The 18081-nt window shown below is 37.7% G+C and overlaps 1 protein-coding gene and 1 long non-coding RNA gene across 5 annotated transcripts in view; one reads left to right on the top strand and one right to left on the bottom strand.

Annotated features, from left to right (window-relative positions):
* Positions 1–18081, bottom strand: part of NCKAP5 (NCK associated protein 5) — a 968925-nt gene that overhangs the window by 601559 nt on the left and 349285 nt on the right. For all 4 annotated transcript variants that reach the window (XM_060622495.3, XM_060622496.3, XM_060622500.3 and 1 more), the window contains one exon: positions 14477–14550. In XM_060622495.3, the coding sequence (XP_060478478.1) occupies positions 14477–14550 (74 nt within the window). The remainder of the gene's footprint in view (positions 1–14476; positions 14551–18081) is intronic.
* Positions 1–18081, top strand: part of LOC144617172 (uncharacterized) — a 77274-nt gene that overhangs the window by 23339 nt on the left and 35854 nt on the right. The window lies entirely within an intron of this gene.

The raw sequence follows: 18081 nt of genomic DNA, 5'->3' as shown, positions 1-18081 counted from the left end.
AATATATTGTGTTTATATTAGAGCCTCGCATGTTAACAGGAGAATTGACAAACTAGAATAAATCTAATAGGTGGCCATGATTAATTGGGGTCTGAAAAGTAAGTTGTGTGGGGAGGAATGGAAGAACCCACATCGTTTCCTTTTGGAAAAATGAGCACTGAGGCCAAACATGTAAAATGGTCTCCAAATATTTAAAAAAGAGATGGTACACAGAAGAGGAAATAGTCCTTACAACTAGAGCTACTGATGGCAACATTAGGGCTGGAGAGTGAGAGTCAGATCATTAGTCATCTGGCATGAAGGGGTGGCTGGCCTCTTCCTGTCCAGCATAGCAAAATCCACTCTATGCAACATCAGAAAGATGGGCCCTCAGCTTGTACTCTCACATTTGCAGTGGTACACAGCTCATTATCTCAAGCACACCCTCTTCTACATTAGAGGCTAGAAGCGTCAGAACATTCCTTTCTAGTGTTGAGTTGCCAACTCTCAGGTTCTAACTTACACAACTGGTTAACTAGTTCTGTCTTCATGAGTAACTCAGGATGTGGCTAATCCCTTCTCCACACGGCAACTCACTGGAGTTTTCACACAATTATAGGTCTATCCTTCAGTTTTCTATTTGTCAAACTAAATAACTCTAATTTCTTTCACCATGATTAATTTATTCTGCACATCATACCATTCTAGTCACTGGCCTTCTTGACTTTTGATGGTCTGTTATGTCCTCAAATGAAATCTGAAATAAATATCCTTGATACAGTGTCACCAGCAAGAATACCACATAGGACTTTTAATTGCCCCGTTCGAGAGAATCAGTTAATATGTGTTAGCTGAATACTTATTATGCTCAACCTAAGCTAGTCACCATTTAATATATAGCAGAAGGCCAAGTGCTGTCAATATCTGTACAATTAAAATTAAGGTACATGGGAACAGTTCTGGAGTTTTTGTAAGATGTGAATCATTACATGTACATTTGTAGTATAATCCCAAGTTAAGGGAAGATCAGAAAAAGAGTGGAGCCCAGGCAGGCTGAGGAATCCATGGGAGGAGTTATAGATCAGGAAGACCCAGACTGTAATTTGAAGGATGATACAAGTAGTCTGAAATGGAGACAAGGACAACAACAGAGAGAGTATGTGTGTACCAATAATCAGTAATAAAGGAGGTCAGGGTCGGTAGGGACATGTGTAGCTAGATATAACAATATTCAGATTTGTACTGTACCATTTCCCATAGTACTTTCTTTCTTGTATTCTATTTCTGGGTATTTATCTGAAGGAAATGAAAACACTAATTTGAAAATGTATGTTTACCCCTATGTAGTTAAAATAGCCAAGATATGGAAGCAACCTGAGGATCTATTGATGGATGAATGGATAAATAAGATATATATTTATAAGTATTAGCTATGGAAAATTATTCAGCCATAAAAAAAGAATGAGGCCCTGCCATTTGTGACAACATGGAGGTGGGGAGCACTAAAGGGCATTATGCTAAGTGAAATAACTCAGACAGAAAAAAAAAACACCTACCATATGATTCGGTTTATTGTGGAATCTAAAATAAGAACAAGACAAGATAAAACAGAAACATACGAGTAGAGAGAACATAATGGGATTTCCAGAGGGGTGAGGGTAGAAGGAACAGGTGAAATAGGTGGAAAGGAGCAAGTGTTGCACACTTCTAGCTATAAAATAAGTCATGAGGATGTAATATTCAGGGCAGGTAATATAGTCAATAATCTTGTAATAACTTTGTACGGTGATATGAGTAAGTAGACCTATCTTTCTGATCCCTTCATAATGTATACTAGTAACAAATCACCATGTTATACACCTGAAACTAATAATGTTGTATGTCAATTATAACTCAATAAAAAATAGTAAGTAAATACATATGCTTGACTTTGCTAAAAATTTTCCAGGACTCTAATTTCCACAGGCATGTAATCTGGCAAACTAATCCGTGAAAGAGTACGAAGAACTAAGAGAGTAATGTTAGGACTCTCATCAAGTGGCAAAAGTAAAGATTTCAGAGGTAATTTTCTGGGTACCCAATTTCCTTTATTTCAAGCATGGGAATTCTAGGCAGTCCAGTGGGAGAAGTATTTTTGGATAGATGTAACTTTTGGTACATTTTAAATTACATCATCTTGGTAACAAATGGTCCCAAAGGCCAAAGTCCTGAATTTTGTATCTCATCCAAAGAATTTCTTTTAGAGTGGCCTTCTATAACTGGCCCCATTTATATCTTCATTTCCAAAGCAAAGATACAAGAAAAAAATCAATTAGACAATAACAATGAATAAATCCAGGTAAATACACATTCTGGCTTTCAATTAACCAGCGAGTCTGTGAATCTCCAGGGACTACTGAAGAGCCATCATAAGACAATTCAATTTCCCTTAATAGGGACCATAACCCCAGAGTTGCTTTTTTTTTTTAATTTTAATATTGTGCAATTGACTTTTCTTATACCATGCTGTGCTCACAGCCTCTGTGGAAACTTAAACATTATTCAACAGGACAATTTCCTGAAAAACCTTTTGAAAGTGGTCACAGACTGTGACCCTGCTCGGGTGCCCTGGGTCTGCCAGCATGCTGTTTTATTACCTTTGGAAGTTTCCATGCCAAAACACAGCCCAAGGATTAGAGCGTAAAGAAAACACGGTCCATATAAATAATGTTCTGCCTTCTTTCAAGAAGGGAAACTGTCACCTTCCACTCAGTAATCCCTTGTATCTGTCGCTTCTCTCCCAACCTCACCTCCCAACCCTTCAGGAGTCCTACAAGGTAATCAGTAAGAATTACAGATTGTGAACTCTCAGAAAGGACTGTTGAAAACACTTTTTTCACCCCTTTCTTATATCAATGGGAAACCAAGCCCCCAAATGCCTAAAACCTGTCTCAAGACCGGTCTTGGTCTTGGGCTGTCCCAAGACCACATCAAGTGGCAGCATCAGCACCTGCAAGCCACGAACTAGGAAGGATCTGTTACAAACTTAGTAATAGTACAGCACAGTCAGCAAACAATCTGAACAGAGACACTGATGATACTGTTGAGCCAAGCAATGCCAGCCCTAACTAGTCTGAAGTGGAGAGCAGCAATATTTTAGAAGAGAGTGCCCCTTATTTGTAATTACGTTCTCTAAAGCACTTAGCTAATAAAACGGCAATTTCCTTGTACTTGTTGGCTGTTCTCTTTACTCACCTTTATTTTCCCCCACTGTTTTCCATGTCACTAATCCCCTGAAGACTCACGCTCTGTTCAGTAGCCTAAGTCAATGCTATTAGGTTCAACTGCACTCTGACTTCAAAGTCAATGTCCATCTTCATGAAATTTCTTACAACCTTCTCTGCAAATACCCCTTTCTAGCCTTTTAGATCAAGCCTTCATTCTGTTTTTAAAAGTAACTTGACGTGTCTAACATTTTTCTGCAACTCACTTTTACACAAGGTGGAAAAGAAATAAACGCTTGTGATTTCAGGTTTTGATTTTTAGCATAGATTTTTTTTTAACCCATCATAGTCTCTTAAGTCTTTTCTTTCAAAATTTAAGATATTCTTACATTGCTTCTATTGATAAGGTTCTTTGCAGCTCAAAATTGGTAAACAAAGGGAGCAAACACTGGGGGCAGAAATACCAATTTAGAGCCTCACCCAGGATGTGCACCCATGATGCAGACATGGCACACCTTAAAACTTCTTACTGTATGACTGCCTTTTGAAAAAAGCATAAAGTAAAAGTCTAGTAAAGCAAGCACACTTCATGATATTTATCACTAATAACACATGCACCTCTTTATTAAGTGTCCCCATTTTTACTTTCTAAGAGTAATTGTCTTTAAATAGTGTGCCCCCTTTAGCATTTGTACGCCATACAGGCAGATGACTTTTTACTAGACTTCTTGACTTTTTTCTTGCACGGACTACAAATGAGCTCAGCTCATCCCCAAAGAACATATAAGCCCTTAATAATTTCTCTTCTTGAATCATGATTATTCCCTTCCATGGCTATAAAAGTGATTAGGTTGTCTAAAATGTGAATTAGTAAGTTACAGAGTTGACTAAAATACTTCAAGTTGTCTCTGTGGTTTTGAGGTAAACAAAGTTTCATGTTTGAAGTTTTAGGTCTTAATATAAGTGCTATGAGACACAAGAGTAATGAGAAGATCTGCTTCTTTGGGTCGCAGACCCTAGGGGTACAACTGGCCCTCACAAGGAAATCAGAAAACAAGCATGATTCAGAACTACCTGGTTGGACCTGGTATAGTGGCCATTTAGGGTGAGGACAGAGCCACCAGTACATGTCTGGAGTATTCTTGCTGAAGTGCTGTCCTCCTTAACTGGACTTAATTAGTAGAGATCTCCCCAATTGGTAAAACAGAGTTCATGGAGTAATGCAGGATTGAGAACTGGAGTGGTCTTTCTCTCCTAGGCAGATGGTTACAGATAGCGAAAACCTATGATTATCTCTATGGAGAGGACATGTACGATACTTCATGAGTGAGTATTCAGTAAAGAGCAACGCCAGATCATCAAGGCAGCCGGGTTCCATAAAGCAATCTCCTGAGGGCTCCTGGGCCATGAAACCAGTCAGAGGTTGCCAACCTCAGCCAACCTGACAACAGACGTTCTTATCTTAGAAGTTCTTTCTGCCCTGAGATACCCAGAGTATGCCTTTACCAACTACTTTACAATTTCAACCTATTCCTGATTCTTTGATTCGAGGGCACACTTCCATCCTCAGCTCTTTGTTGGATTATTTATGAGTTCTAATTTATAATTCAAAAGTATTCAATATGCCATATAGTCAAAGCCTGAGGGGGAAAAAAAATTACAGTTTGCATTTCCTCTTTTCAGAGAGGCCAGATAGCTCTCCCCAGAGTTAAGAGGGTGGAAGTGAGGTTCTAGAAATCCCTGCTTGCTGCCAGCCCTCTAAGTACAAAGATTCACAAAGAATGAAGGTGTGTGTGTGTGGGGGGGGGGGAGTAGATAAGCAGAAAAAGGCAAAAGTAAATTACTCCTTTTAACTTCATAGTTACTCACATAGCGATATGTAGTTATTGCCTAATAATCAATTCCTTAAAAAAAAAATCACAAGTATGCTTAAGCACTAACAGGTTAGTAATTTTGTTCCATTAAAACTAAAATTAAATAGAAAGCTAGGGTAATTACCCCTTTCATTCCTTCTTCCACCAAAAAAAAAGGCACTTCATCATTTCTTACTGTGGGTGTACTTCAGCCTCAACACATGCATTTAGATCAAGTGGGTCATTTATATTGTTGCCTGCTGGAGTTTTTCTCCTTTCAACTTAGTAGGGAATATTTGATATCTTTATTACCCTAAATAAATCTACAAAATGCCTTTTGCTTGCGCTCTTCGTTTTAACTTCGGATAAATAAATCACATTAGGTTCCTGGCCGTCATATTAAAATAAGCATGGACCTAAAGATAATAAACGTGTTTTAAGCCAAATGTTTTCAGATTAGATAGAGGTAAATTTCTCTGGATGGCCCCCGAATCCTATTGATGTTGAAATATTTGGGGGGATTTTGAGAGTATTTCTTGAAGGAAATAAACCTGTTTAAGCTAGAAGTAGAATTAATTTCAAATCACCTATGGACCTGCATGTATAAAAGGATTCAACACAAGCTTCCCATGGCAGCCATAAACCCATCTTTCAAGTGGGGATACTTCCCCAGTTGTCTTGAAGGGCAATTTTATAGCTTCATGGGTTCACCTAATGCCTTCATCTATAGTGTGCTTTATTAACTATAAAAAGCTCTAGACCTGAATTTCTCATCATCTTATATACAGTTGTATTCAAAAGTCTTAAAGGCCGTGCAAACTACATCTATTCAGTAACTGATTCTCCCTCTGCTCTCATGCCCTCAGATTTGCTCCTCTTCAGGAGTCAAATCCAACAGCCCCTCCTCAGGGAAACTCCTGGACTTCTGAAGGACAGTCTCCTAAAACCTGTTTAACAGATTCTTCCCCCTAGGCCCATTGAGTGACCTTGATAAATTTAAGTGAATTTTCTTTCAAACAAGATTTGGAGTGAAGAGAAGGAGATAAAACCCATAGGGTTGTAAATAGCCTATTTTAACTATTTATTAGGTTAGGACCTAAATAGACCTTCTGTGCTGGAGTAGCACAGTCCTTTAAAGGGTGGACAAATTTTATTTAAAAGGGGGGTGGGGGGAAGGAAAATCCTGTATATAAAGTTGATGCAGAGTTTCACTATGGCATTCTTGATGTCTCCTTGCCCCAGAAGGCCTCGGTTCAAATACTAGGCAATTCCCTAAGTAGTTAAACATGTAGACCACATACAGGTCACCTAAATAAACTATAATGTTGATGAATCCTCAAGTACAAGGTCAGATATGAACCTGAGTAATCTTCCTGTTCAGTCAATTCAGTTAAATTTCTGGGCTTAGTTCTATTAGTCCCTTCTGCTACTGAACAGAAGTCACCTTAGAGACAAGAATGCCACTTCACCCGGGTCTTCAGAGCTGTGAGAAGATGCCTAAATGCTTCCTTGTCCCTTTAAAGCAGCACCATCAGGCTATAGTAAGTATCCTTTGGGATATGGTTCAGCCCACCAGCCCCCTGCACATTGTCTAGGGATGACATAACTGGTGAAGCATGTGGCAATACCCAATTTCCAGAGCTCTGATTTATTCTCCCTTATGCTGGGCAGAGGGCATGACTTAGAGGCAATACTCTTATCTTGGCAGGGGTTTGAGACTGTCTGCATCTCTAAAACAACCCCTGGTGGGTAATTGAGAAATGACATTGATGGGTTTCCAGGGTGGCCCTTGTGCTTACACTTGCCCTATAATACAGCTATGATTTAGAAATCCAGCCCAAGGGTTGAGAGGAGGGGAAGATCATGCAAAGCACGCTAGCCCTGGTCTCCTTTGACCCCGGCAGAGTGAGACAGAGGTGCAGAGCTGGGGGACCATGTGCTCTTATTGAGTTGGCATAGCATGAGGTTTGCTTTCAGAGCTTTTATTGCTATTAGCACTGAGCTCTCTCTGTTTGCTGCACATTTTATCCCCCAGAGATAGACTCTTTTTCTCCTGAAGGGATTTAGAAAACAAATCACAGTTCTTATTTTATTTGGTGTCCACCATTAAGAATTCATGCAGAGCAGTTTTACTTGTTGCCAATTAAGATCTCCCAGTGGAAGTCTATGATTACAGCAAAGGCAACCTGTTTAATACTCGGCATCTCCTTAGTCTACATAAATTAACCCCATGAGGGTAGAGATGGGCTAATTCTTAAGATACCTGGATAATTTGATTTTAAAATCCAAGATACACAGAAGGTAAATCTCCAAGAGCTCTGGGCTGGATTTTTCTCAGGGCATATGTGCTTGCTTCTTCTTCTTACTTCCAGTTTACAACTATAAGTCAATTTCTAGGTAACCCATGAAGAAAGCATTTTCTTTTCTCAGGAACAGAGTAAGAGTATGCAGCCTCTCTATAAGCAGTTGTAACATCACTCACATTTTACAGAAATTGAGATCAGAGCTGAAATGAATTGCAGGAACTTGTGCCAATTATCTCCACCCAAAAATGTATAAAGACATTGAAATTAGGAAGACCATCAATGAGTGTTTGAAATGTGGATCATTTCATTTGAATGTTCACACTTAGATAAGCAACATTTTGAAACATGAGAATGAAATACTTTTTGTCCATTTTTTTCTTATCTCTTAACTTAGCATAAGAATCACAGATAAGCGAGAAAGCAAAAGTAAAAGTCTATTTTAAAGAATTTTGGGAACAAAAAAAGACCCTGAATAGCCAAAGCCATCTTGAGAAAGAACAAACCTAGAGGTACCACAATCTCAGATTTTAAGATACACTACAGAGTTGTGGTACCCAAAACAATATGGTTCTGGCACAAAAAGAGATACACAAATCAATGGACCATGACAGAGAGCCCAGAAGTAAATACATGAATATGTGGTCAATTAATCCATGATGAAGGAGGCAATATACAATCTCTTCAATAAATGGTGCTAGGAAAACTAGACACATCCATGCATAAGAACAAAACTGGACCACTTTCTTATGTTGTGCACGAAAATAAACTCAAAATGGTTTAAGGACCTCAATCTGAGACCTGAACCATAAAACTCTATTAAGAAAACACAGGCAGTAATCTCTTGGACACCAGCCTTTACAACATTTTTATGGTTATGCCTCTTCATGCAAGGGAAACAAAAGCAAAAATAAACTACTAAGATTACCAAAGTAAAAAGCTGTGGTATAGCAAAGGAAACCACCCACAAAACATAACAAAAAAAGCCACCTATTGAACAGGAGAAGATATTTGCAAATGATATATCTGATAATGGGTTAATATTCAAAATATATTTTTTAAAATGTATATAACTCAACATCAAAAACCACAAATAATTCAATTAACCATGAGCAGAAGACCTGAAGAGACATTTTTCCAAAGAAGAAACACAGATGGTCAAGAGACACACGAGAAGATGCTCAACATCACTATTCATCAGGGAAATGCAAGTCAAACCCATAATGAGATATCACCTCATACATGTCAGAATGGCTAAAATCAGAAAGAACTAACACATTTTGGTGAGAACTTAAGAAAAGGGAACCTTCATGAAGTTGGTAAGAATGTAGATTGGTGAAAACACTGTGGATAACAGAATAGAGGTTCCCCAAAACAATAAATATGGAAATACCCTATGGTCCAGTAATTCTACTACTGGGTATTTACCAAAAGAAAACAAAAACACTAATCCAAAAAGGCATATGCACCTCCATGTTTACTGCACCATTATCTACAAGAGTGAAGATATGGAAGCACCTTAAGTTGCCACTGATAAATAATGTATGATTTTACACACACACACACACACACACACACACTGGAATATTACTCAGCCACAAAAAAATAATGAAATCTTGCCCATTTGTACAAACATGGATAGACTTAGAGAATGTTATGCCAACTGAAAAGTCAGAGAAAAACAAATACCATATGATTTCACTCATGTGTAGAATCTAAAAAAAAAAAAAGAAAAGAAAAAAGAAACAAAATAGAAACAGACTCATACAGAGAACAAGAAGATAGTTGTCAGAGGGGATGGAAGATGGACAAAAAAGTTTAAAGGTAAATGGATCAAGAGGTACAAACTTCATTTATAAAATAAATAAGTCAAGGAGGTATCAAGTACAGCATAGGGATTATAGTCAGTAACATCACAATAATGTTGTATGGGGACCAATGTAACTATACCTATGGAGGTGAGCATTTTGTAATGTATAGATATGTTGATCACTATGTTGTATACCTGAGACTAGTAACATTGTATGTCAACTATACTTCAATAATTTTTTTTTCAAGTTTGGGTACACTAAAATTATAATTTTATCATTGGATGGGACAGGTCTCAGTGACTTTTATATCAATCAGGGATCTATACATCATTTTCAATTAGATATCTTACTTCCCTTGATGATGTAGGAAACCATTACATTTCACATTTCCTCCTTCAGGAAGCAGGAGTTAAATGCTTTACTAGGGCCAACATAGCCAATGATCAATAGTTGTTCAGATTCTTGAAGTTTGGTGCTGAGGCTTGGGCTGCTCCTCAGGAAAATGATGATGAATTAGAAATTGCATTTTTCCTACATGTACATTCCCCTCTTACTAATAACCTGCACTCTTCACACTATTAGAGGACCTTTAATTACAGTATCCATCCCAGTAGCAGTGAATTATAGGAAGAGGGAAGAAATTGTTATAACCATGTTTCCGTATATATTTCTGTATATTCTGAATATATTTCTGTATATTCTGTATATTTGGTGACTGAACTGGATAGATCACTATTTCCCAAAATATGTTTCTTGGAATTTTGGTCAGAATAAATACTGCAAGAAAAATAGGATTTTTTTTAAGAAGTCAAAGTTCTCTTTTATACTCTATTTTTGAAACTCATAGCACATGTTAGCCATTTAAATTGCTCTGAGAAATTCTAGAATTCAAACAATTTTAAAACTTGGTTTTACCTAATATATTTCAAATTTGGACACAGAGGAACCCATTTATAAAAATCTGAACATTTACCCGGGGTATTCATTTTTCTTGGAATGGGATTAAGAAAATGTTCATAGATCATTTAGATCACAGGTTCTCAACAGGAAGGAAAGAGGATTCTGACCTCTGGGAAACATGTAGAAAATGTCTGGAGACATTTCTGGCTGTCACAATACAGGGGGGGAGAGGGAGGTACTGGTATGTGGTAGGTAGAAGCAAGACATGATGTTAGATAACTTATAATGCACAAGACAACCTTACTTTTACCCCCCTCCCAAGATAATGGTCTGGCCCCAAATGTCTACAGTGCACTGACTGAGACTCCCTAGCATAGATACAGCATGTTCAAATGGGACTCTGATCTGGGATCTGTAGGCTAGCAGGTGGCACTTTGCATTCACCAGATCTTGTCATTTAATGTTGGCCATGCAGACCTTATTCTTTATGTACAGACTACTGATAACACTGTCTCCAAGTCAATCTATGAAAATCTGAAGTGAACACTTTGATATCATCTGGTGAAGTTATCAGCAAGCTGTTAGGTATCTCTTTTATTTTACTGATTTCTAACTTATGCTCCTGAAAGCTTTCTATGATATATATGTATTAAATGTTACAAAGTGATCCATCTGTATAATTAGAGAAAAATAAGGTTAAACATGTATCTGTAAATATTGCATAAATGTATTATTTTAACCATCATGTATTTCAAATAATCTCAGTGTTCAGTAATCTTAAAAACTAGCTTTACTGATAGCTTCTTTCTACAGAAAAGGAAAATTATTCCAGAGAGGACACCCCATGGCCAGTTTGGGAAGGCCAGGCCTAGAGTCCAAGCCTCCAAAACTTCTGGTTCTCTTTCCTTTTCTATAATCATGCTGCTTCCATTTTCCACACTTAATTTTATATGTGACATGAAAGAGTTATTAACACCATAAATATTCATGAATTCAATTTGTATCTCCCAACTGTTTGTGTTTGTTCTCAACTCTTAATTTGAAGCTGCGAATGGATAAAGGTTTCTATCAAATGTTACAAGAAAGACATTCTCAGTAGTCGTTTTCTTATAATCTCTCTTGTCAGTCAGATATATTTAGCCAAATCAGAAATGGCAGCAGATGATACAAAAATCATTAAGTGACGGGGCATCTGGGTGGCTCAGTCCGTTAAGTGTCTGACTTCAGCTCAGGTCATGATCTCACAGTCTGTGAGTTCAAGCTCCGCATAGGCCTCTCTGCTGACAGCTCAGAGCCTGGAGCCTGCTTCAGATTCTGTGTCTCCCCCTCTCTCTGCCCCTCCCCTGCTCATGCTCTGTCTCTCTCTGTCTCAAAAATAAATAAAAACATTAAAAACTTAATTGTCAAAGAACCTTCTTATGCTATTCTTAATCTTCCACATTAAAACAAATGAACATGCAGAAATTTAACATCCCACTTCAACATCTAGTAAACCAGTTGTCACCAGGAATGTTGATTTTTCTTCATCAAGCAGGGAGGTGCAGAGCAAACTAAGTCAACCCAGACTTGTGGTCAAATCTTACACTGGATTTTAAATTCTGACTCTACCTAGTCAGATGAATTCACACAAGTTTTCTGTTAGTGTTGAAAAATGTCTTTTCTGAGCTAAATGACAGCTCATTGCTAGACAGCTATATTTAAACTTCAAATTTCTTTGCAATTTGAAAACCAGAGACAGATTATAGGTCTATTTCAGTAGAATACTAAACAGGGCCCCCAAAATAACTAGTTATCTTGAGAGTATGATTATGACAATATATCTGTGTCACAGCAGATGTTTTATGCTATAAGAAACAATGACAATCTATTAAAGACTAGTGGGCCCTTCTATAAAAATAAGCAAAGACTTAATTTTTGTATCCCATCTTGTATCAATCTTCACTGGGTCCCATTCTTTTATCATTAGCCAAATAGCAACAGTATGTCATGTGTCTATCATGCTTTTGATCAATACTCAAACACTATAGCTATCGATTAATGCTGACTACAATTATTGTTAGAACATCTAAGCATTCAAGATTTGTCTATGTTATATGTAGGTTGAAGTATAAATGGGAGGCCATCAATTAATATCAGCAGCAATGATAATAGCCCACTTCATGAAAATTATAGCAGTTACAAATCAAAAGCATAATAAAAATCAGCAAAAGTTTATACTGACTTATGGGGACATTTGTTTAAGTGTGCTTGAGACATGACATGCTATTCTTATGATATTCTGCACATCACCGATTTTACCCTAAGTCAAGAAAGTATTTTTAAAATTTAATCATAACCAGAAAGAATTTCCCACCTTGTTCACTGTCACTGGCATATTCCTCACCGAAAAACAATTTGGCTACAGTTGCAGTTATGATATTGTAATAACCATCAGAAAGCCTACCACTTTAAGTCAATCAAGATCTGCTTATAAAATATAACCAAGTATAATTTCATGATTCAATAAATAGTATATAAATCTGCTATTATTGGTTTTCATTTTCTTTTCAATACTACCCATTCCCATCTTCTCTCAGGTAGTTATTCTGACTATTCAAATGCCATTGCCCTTTATTGTTATTCAAATGAAGCCTTTTTATTAGATCCTCTGCCACTATATATAAGGCTCTACTTCTCCAGCAGCAATTATTCTATTTCTGAAGGAAAATAGAAGCGATTGCACACAAAATTCTGAGCTCTTCCTTTATGTTAGGTTAAGTCTATGCCTGAAATTGGATTTTCATTTAATCCTATCCAAGAAGACCAAAAGGTTTTTTATCAGCTATCTTATCAAAGCAGGAAAACATTCTTTTCCATGCAGGTTTTTTTGGTTCAAAACCCATGAAATCATAACTCCTTCCCAATGATGTATTTAAGACACACTTACTGACCAAATTAAACTCTAATTTGTTTCATCAGGTGGTATTCATCTTTTTTTGTATATATTTTTCTTTAAAAAGATAGTGAAAACCAAATATCCTTTATAAATAGTTGGAATAAAATTTATAATTCATTTAAATAACTTTTACACCTTGGAAGAGATCTATGGGAAATATAAGCCAAAAGATACATAACTATAAACACACTGTTGCCAGTTTTATTAATACAATACACTGGTTAACAAAAGAAAACTTTATCGATACCAGGTTATAGCTCTAAAAAACATATCTAACAAATATCACACAGTTATATAAAATTAACTTGTATGTCTGTTAGCAGCAAGCAGACTCAAAAAATATTTTCTTTTGTTGTATCCTACGAGAAGTTTTTCCATGCACCAAAATAGACTGTCTGTTACTATAAGCACAGATCTGTTCTTAAGCAGGGAAACTGATATAAAGCACAGAACAAATGAAATTATTAGGCACTTTGCCTAAGAACTACAGTCCCTCAGAGAAGACAAATTTCAAGGTTATTAGGATTTGTTACAAGATGAGTGAAGAAAGGGCAGAACAGCCTAGTACAGAGACCAATGATGATACATTTGGATGAGATTGGACAAGAAAGCCACAGGGTTAGCAAATATTTACCCACCATCTCTGTATACAGAGAGAGTACTCTCCTCCACCCATGCTGCCAAGAGATAAGAAATAAAGGACTTCAGGGGCTTACTGACCCTGGGGAGAAAAAGCTAATTACATTAAACAATTCTGGCACTATGGGAGGCATCATGTGATTCAGCACTAGCATATTTATTCCAGATAACAGGAGCCGTAGGAATTTAGGAAAAGCAACCACAGATTCCATAAGAGCACCTATGCAGAGCATGACCACATAGAAAATAACATCATAACCATTTTGATCAGCCTCAATTCCCAAGAGGCCCCAGGGACCAAGTATCTTGAAAATATGCCTTTTATGATATTAACTTTTTTTTTTTCCAAATTACCTATACCAATGTTCTCCCATAACTTTCTTTATCAAGAATCAGAGCCCACCAGGAAGAACAAAAAACTAAACATGAGAGGCCTATAGAATAGCATTCTTAAAATATCCTCCTTTCATATGAAGAGAAGCAGACATTTTAAGCAGCTGTATTCAACTTTTTAATTACAGGAAAACTCACTCTTTAAGCAGGCAAGGGTGAGAGAATTTGGGTTCTAGTTTCCACAATGTAAGTTTGCTGTGTGGCCTTGGACAAATTAATTTCCTGACCTTGACAAAGTGCCATGATTTGAGCAGGTCCTTGACTTAAGCACAACTTTTGGCACTATTGCTTTACTTTCATTAAAGGTATAAAATTCTCTAAGGACCCTCTGGTGATTTTTGCTTCCAAAGGTGATTTTGACATCAAGTGTAAGAAGAAACAGTTTACCAACTCCCAGACTCTGTGATCAACACCCAAGCTATCAGGCCTGCTATAAGTTAAAGGCATGGATTTCACTCACCTCCATAGACTTCTGTGTTGTTCCTCGAGCTGAGTTAGAAGATGCTCAATGTATTTATTGGAGTCCATGTATTCCTGCACATGTAGACACACAAAGACAAATAAAGCCTCATTACAATAGTCACTGGAATTTGGATTATATTTCTCTTTGCAGAAAAGATTTTTGACAAAATAATCCCTGATCCCTCTCAGTTCTAGGAGTCAATGCATCTGTGACTTACATGCAGAGTTCCTCACAGATAAATATTTTCTCCATAAATTTGGATCATTCTATAAACAGAGAATTTGACTTCTACAAAGTTAGCATAAAAGCCCTCTTATTCACAGATGAAAGCTAAATTTCATGGTCATCTACACTGTGGTACACATATTTTACCATATAAAAATAAGTAAGCCAATGATGCTGCTGACCTTAGAAGAGAAAGAATAAAGTAGACAATACAGGTCTTGATTACACTGGTCTTATTATAATTACTTCCTAGTAAAAACACTACTTTAAAAAAAAATTTAGTATTTATTTATTTTTACTGTCTATTTATTTGAGGCAAGGGGCAGAGAGAGAGGGAGACCCTGAATCTGAAGCAGGCTCCAGGCTGCAGCTGTCAGGACAAAGCCCGATGCGGGGCTCAAACTCATGAATGGTGAGATCATGATCTGAGGCAAAGTCGGATGCTTAACTGACTGAGCCACCCAGGCACCCCGAAATATTTATTTATTTATTGAGAGTGAGAGAGAGAAAGACAGAGAGTGTGCGCACACGCATGAGTGGAGGAGGGACAGAGAGAATCCCAAGCAGGCTCCTCACTGTCAGTACAGAGCCCAATGTGGGGTTCAATCCCACAAACTGAGATCATGACCTGAGCCAAAATCAAGAGACAGATGCTTAACCAACTGAGCCATCCAGGTGCCCCTGAAAACACTACTTTTGAACTATATAGAATGCTTTATATATTCACTGAGCATACTGTTTGCAATGATGAAACATGTCCATTTCCCTTTATCTCTTTATATAAAAACATAGTCTAATTAGTTTGGGTTTTTCCCCCCTTTGGTCTCCCAGAAAAAAAAAATCTACCTTCTAAGAAGATATGAAAACAAGGTATATATTTTTTCAATATGTCAATTTTTGTCAATCAAAATGTTTTCAAGAAACATTTCTGAAAAAAATAATGAATTCCCTTACAACATGAGATTTATAGAAGTTTAAAGGTTATTAAAATAATTTTTTAATTAGTGATTTCTGAGTATGAGGTTCATATGCAATAGTTTCATTTGTCATCTATCAAGCAAAGCACAATGTGTAAAATTTCTGATGATTGATTTCATCCTGAACCTGATACTTCTTTTACTTTTCTTTGAACATCTAGCCTGCAATCCTCTGTGTTTATAGTATATCTATACTATGGAAGAGTATGCAATGATGTTAAGGTACCCATGAAAGTTACTGTTTTGTTTCTTATGGATTTGAGATAAAATGAGAACTTTGATTAATAATGATTCTTTCTGAAATAGATTTGTTTTGATTAAGCGCTATGTATAATCTATTGCTCCTATAAGAATATGCATTATAATGAGGGAGGGTAGAAACTACACAGTAAGAAGGGAGCTGATATTATGGAAAAAGTCCTTTCCTGAGTTTCTGGACCTAGATCTGCTCATGTAGCCCTTTTTACCTTTCTACAATATTTCAGTTAGACTAGATAGCACACCACATCCTTTCTTAGCTAAAACTGCTAATTCTCTAACAGTATAACTTTATTTCAGATGATTAGCTAAATAATATTCTTTTCCAGGTTAATAATTTAAACAAGACCATTGAGCATATTAAATCCAAAGCAGAAATCTGTTAATGAAGAAAGTTTTAACAGTTTGTAGATATGGTATTATGTATCCTGATCAAGATTTAAAGATTTAGAACACTCAGTTACCAAAGACATTAATTTTCAAATACACCCATGAAATAAATTTTAAACAGGTTCCAGTTAGAAACAAATACATAAATCTCCAAGTCATTCATTCATTCTTTAACTCAATTGTTTTCTTTTCAAAATCTATTATTCTCCAAATGCTATTCTAAGTTTGGTTCATAGAGTAATAACCAAGAGGGAGAAAGTTCATGAAGGAAACACACCAGTGATGGGAGAATTTAAATGGGGAAGGGCACCTCCCTGGTATAAGGTGGTTGGAAAGAGATCCAAACAAATGATATTTGAGCTAAGACCTGGAAGAGAAGAAGGAGGTAGGCATATAGAGAAAAGAGAGAGGAGTGAAAGGAAACAGCATATGCAAACATCCCCAATATGTGGTGCTAAAGGAACAGAAAGGAAGGCAGTGGGGCTGGAAACAGAGTGACTATGGTGTGGAGTCTAAAATACAGTTAGCAAGCTAAGCAGGGCCAAAGCATGAGCAAGCAAGCTCTGGAAAACGGTTTGCGCTAAAACCCATGGATTTGTTATTTTGTTCACTCTTCTTAGCTCAAGCAAGAGGATGAAGCTGAAAGGTATGTGATTATAGATAGGATCTTTCAATCAAGAGTTAGGTTCAAATCCTAGTTTTGGTACTTACATAGCTATGTTCCCTAGGTCAAATTATTTAATCTCTCCAAGCTTTATTTCCATCATCTTCAGAGAGAGAGAACTCATAGTCAATTTACAGAGGTGTTCTAAGAATTTAATAGTTTAAGTATGCATATATTATAGTGTCTGCCAAGAGGTAAGCATAGGCTTTTTCATAATACCACTCACCTCTTCTCAAAGGCAAATCACTTCACAATGTGAAGGTAATATCCATTTTCTCTTATCTTACCCAACATCAAATTTTTGAGTGTATGCTTCTTCAATTACAGTTGCTGAATATTAGAATAGGATGTTAGACAGAGATGAATAGTAATAATACAGATTTTCAACCATTAAATGTAGGGGCCGCTGAATTGGGATTTACAAGCTATTTCAAGTAATGATATGGGCTGTTTTAATTTAAAGTAGCTTCACCTGAGGTGCCTGGGTGGCTCAGACATTTGAGCATCCAACTCCCGATTTTGCCTCAGGTCATGATTTCAGGGTCATGGTATCAAGCCTACGCTCAGCACAGAGCCTGCTTAAAATTGATTCTCTCTTCTCTTCTCTCTCTCTCTCTCTCTCTCTCTCTCTCTCTCTCCCCCCTCCCCCTCCCCCTCCCTCCCCCTCCCCCTCCCTCCCTCTCTCTCCCCCTCCCTCTCTCCCCCTCCCTCCCTCTCTCCCTCCCTCTCTCCCTCCCTCTCTCCCTCACTCCCTCTCTCTGTTGCTCTGCCTCTCTCTCTCCCTCTCCCTCCCTCCCTCCCTCTCTCCCTCACTCCCTCTCTCCCTCCCTCCCTCCCTCCCTCTCTCCCTCGCTCCCTCCCTCCCTCCCTCTCTCTCTCCCTCCCTCTCTCCCTCGCTCCCTCTCTCTCCCTCCCTCCCTGTCTCTCTCTCCCTCCCTCTGTCCCTTCCTCCCTCTCTCCCCCTCCCTCCCTGTCTTCCCTTCCTCTCTCTCCCCCTCCCTCTCTCTCTCCCTCCCTCCCTCCCTCTCTCCCTCGCTCCCTCTCTCCCTCCCTCCCTCTCTCTCTCCCTCCCTCTCTCCCTCGCTCCG

The sequence above is a fragment of the Panthera onca genome, chromosome C1 (assembly GCF_046562875.1).
Source record: "Panthera onca isolate mPanOnc1 chromosome C1, mPanOnc1 haplotype 2, whole genome shotgun sequence".
Lineage (NCBI taxonomy): Eukaryota > Metazoa > Chordata > Mammalia > Carnivora > Felidae > Panthera > Panthera onca.
The sequence above is the reverse complement of the archived record's forward strand: the minus strand, read 5'-3'. Positions and strand labels throughout refer to the sequence as shown.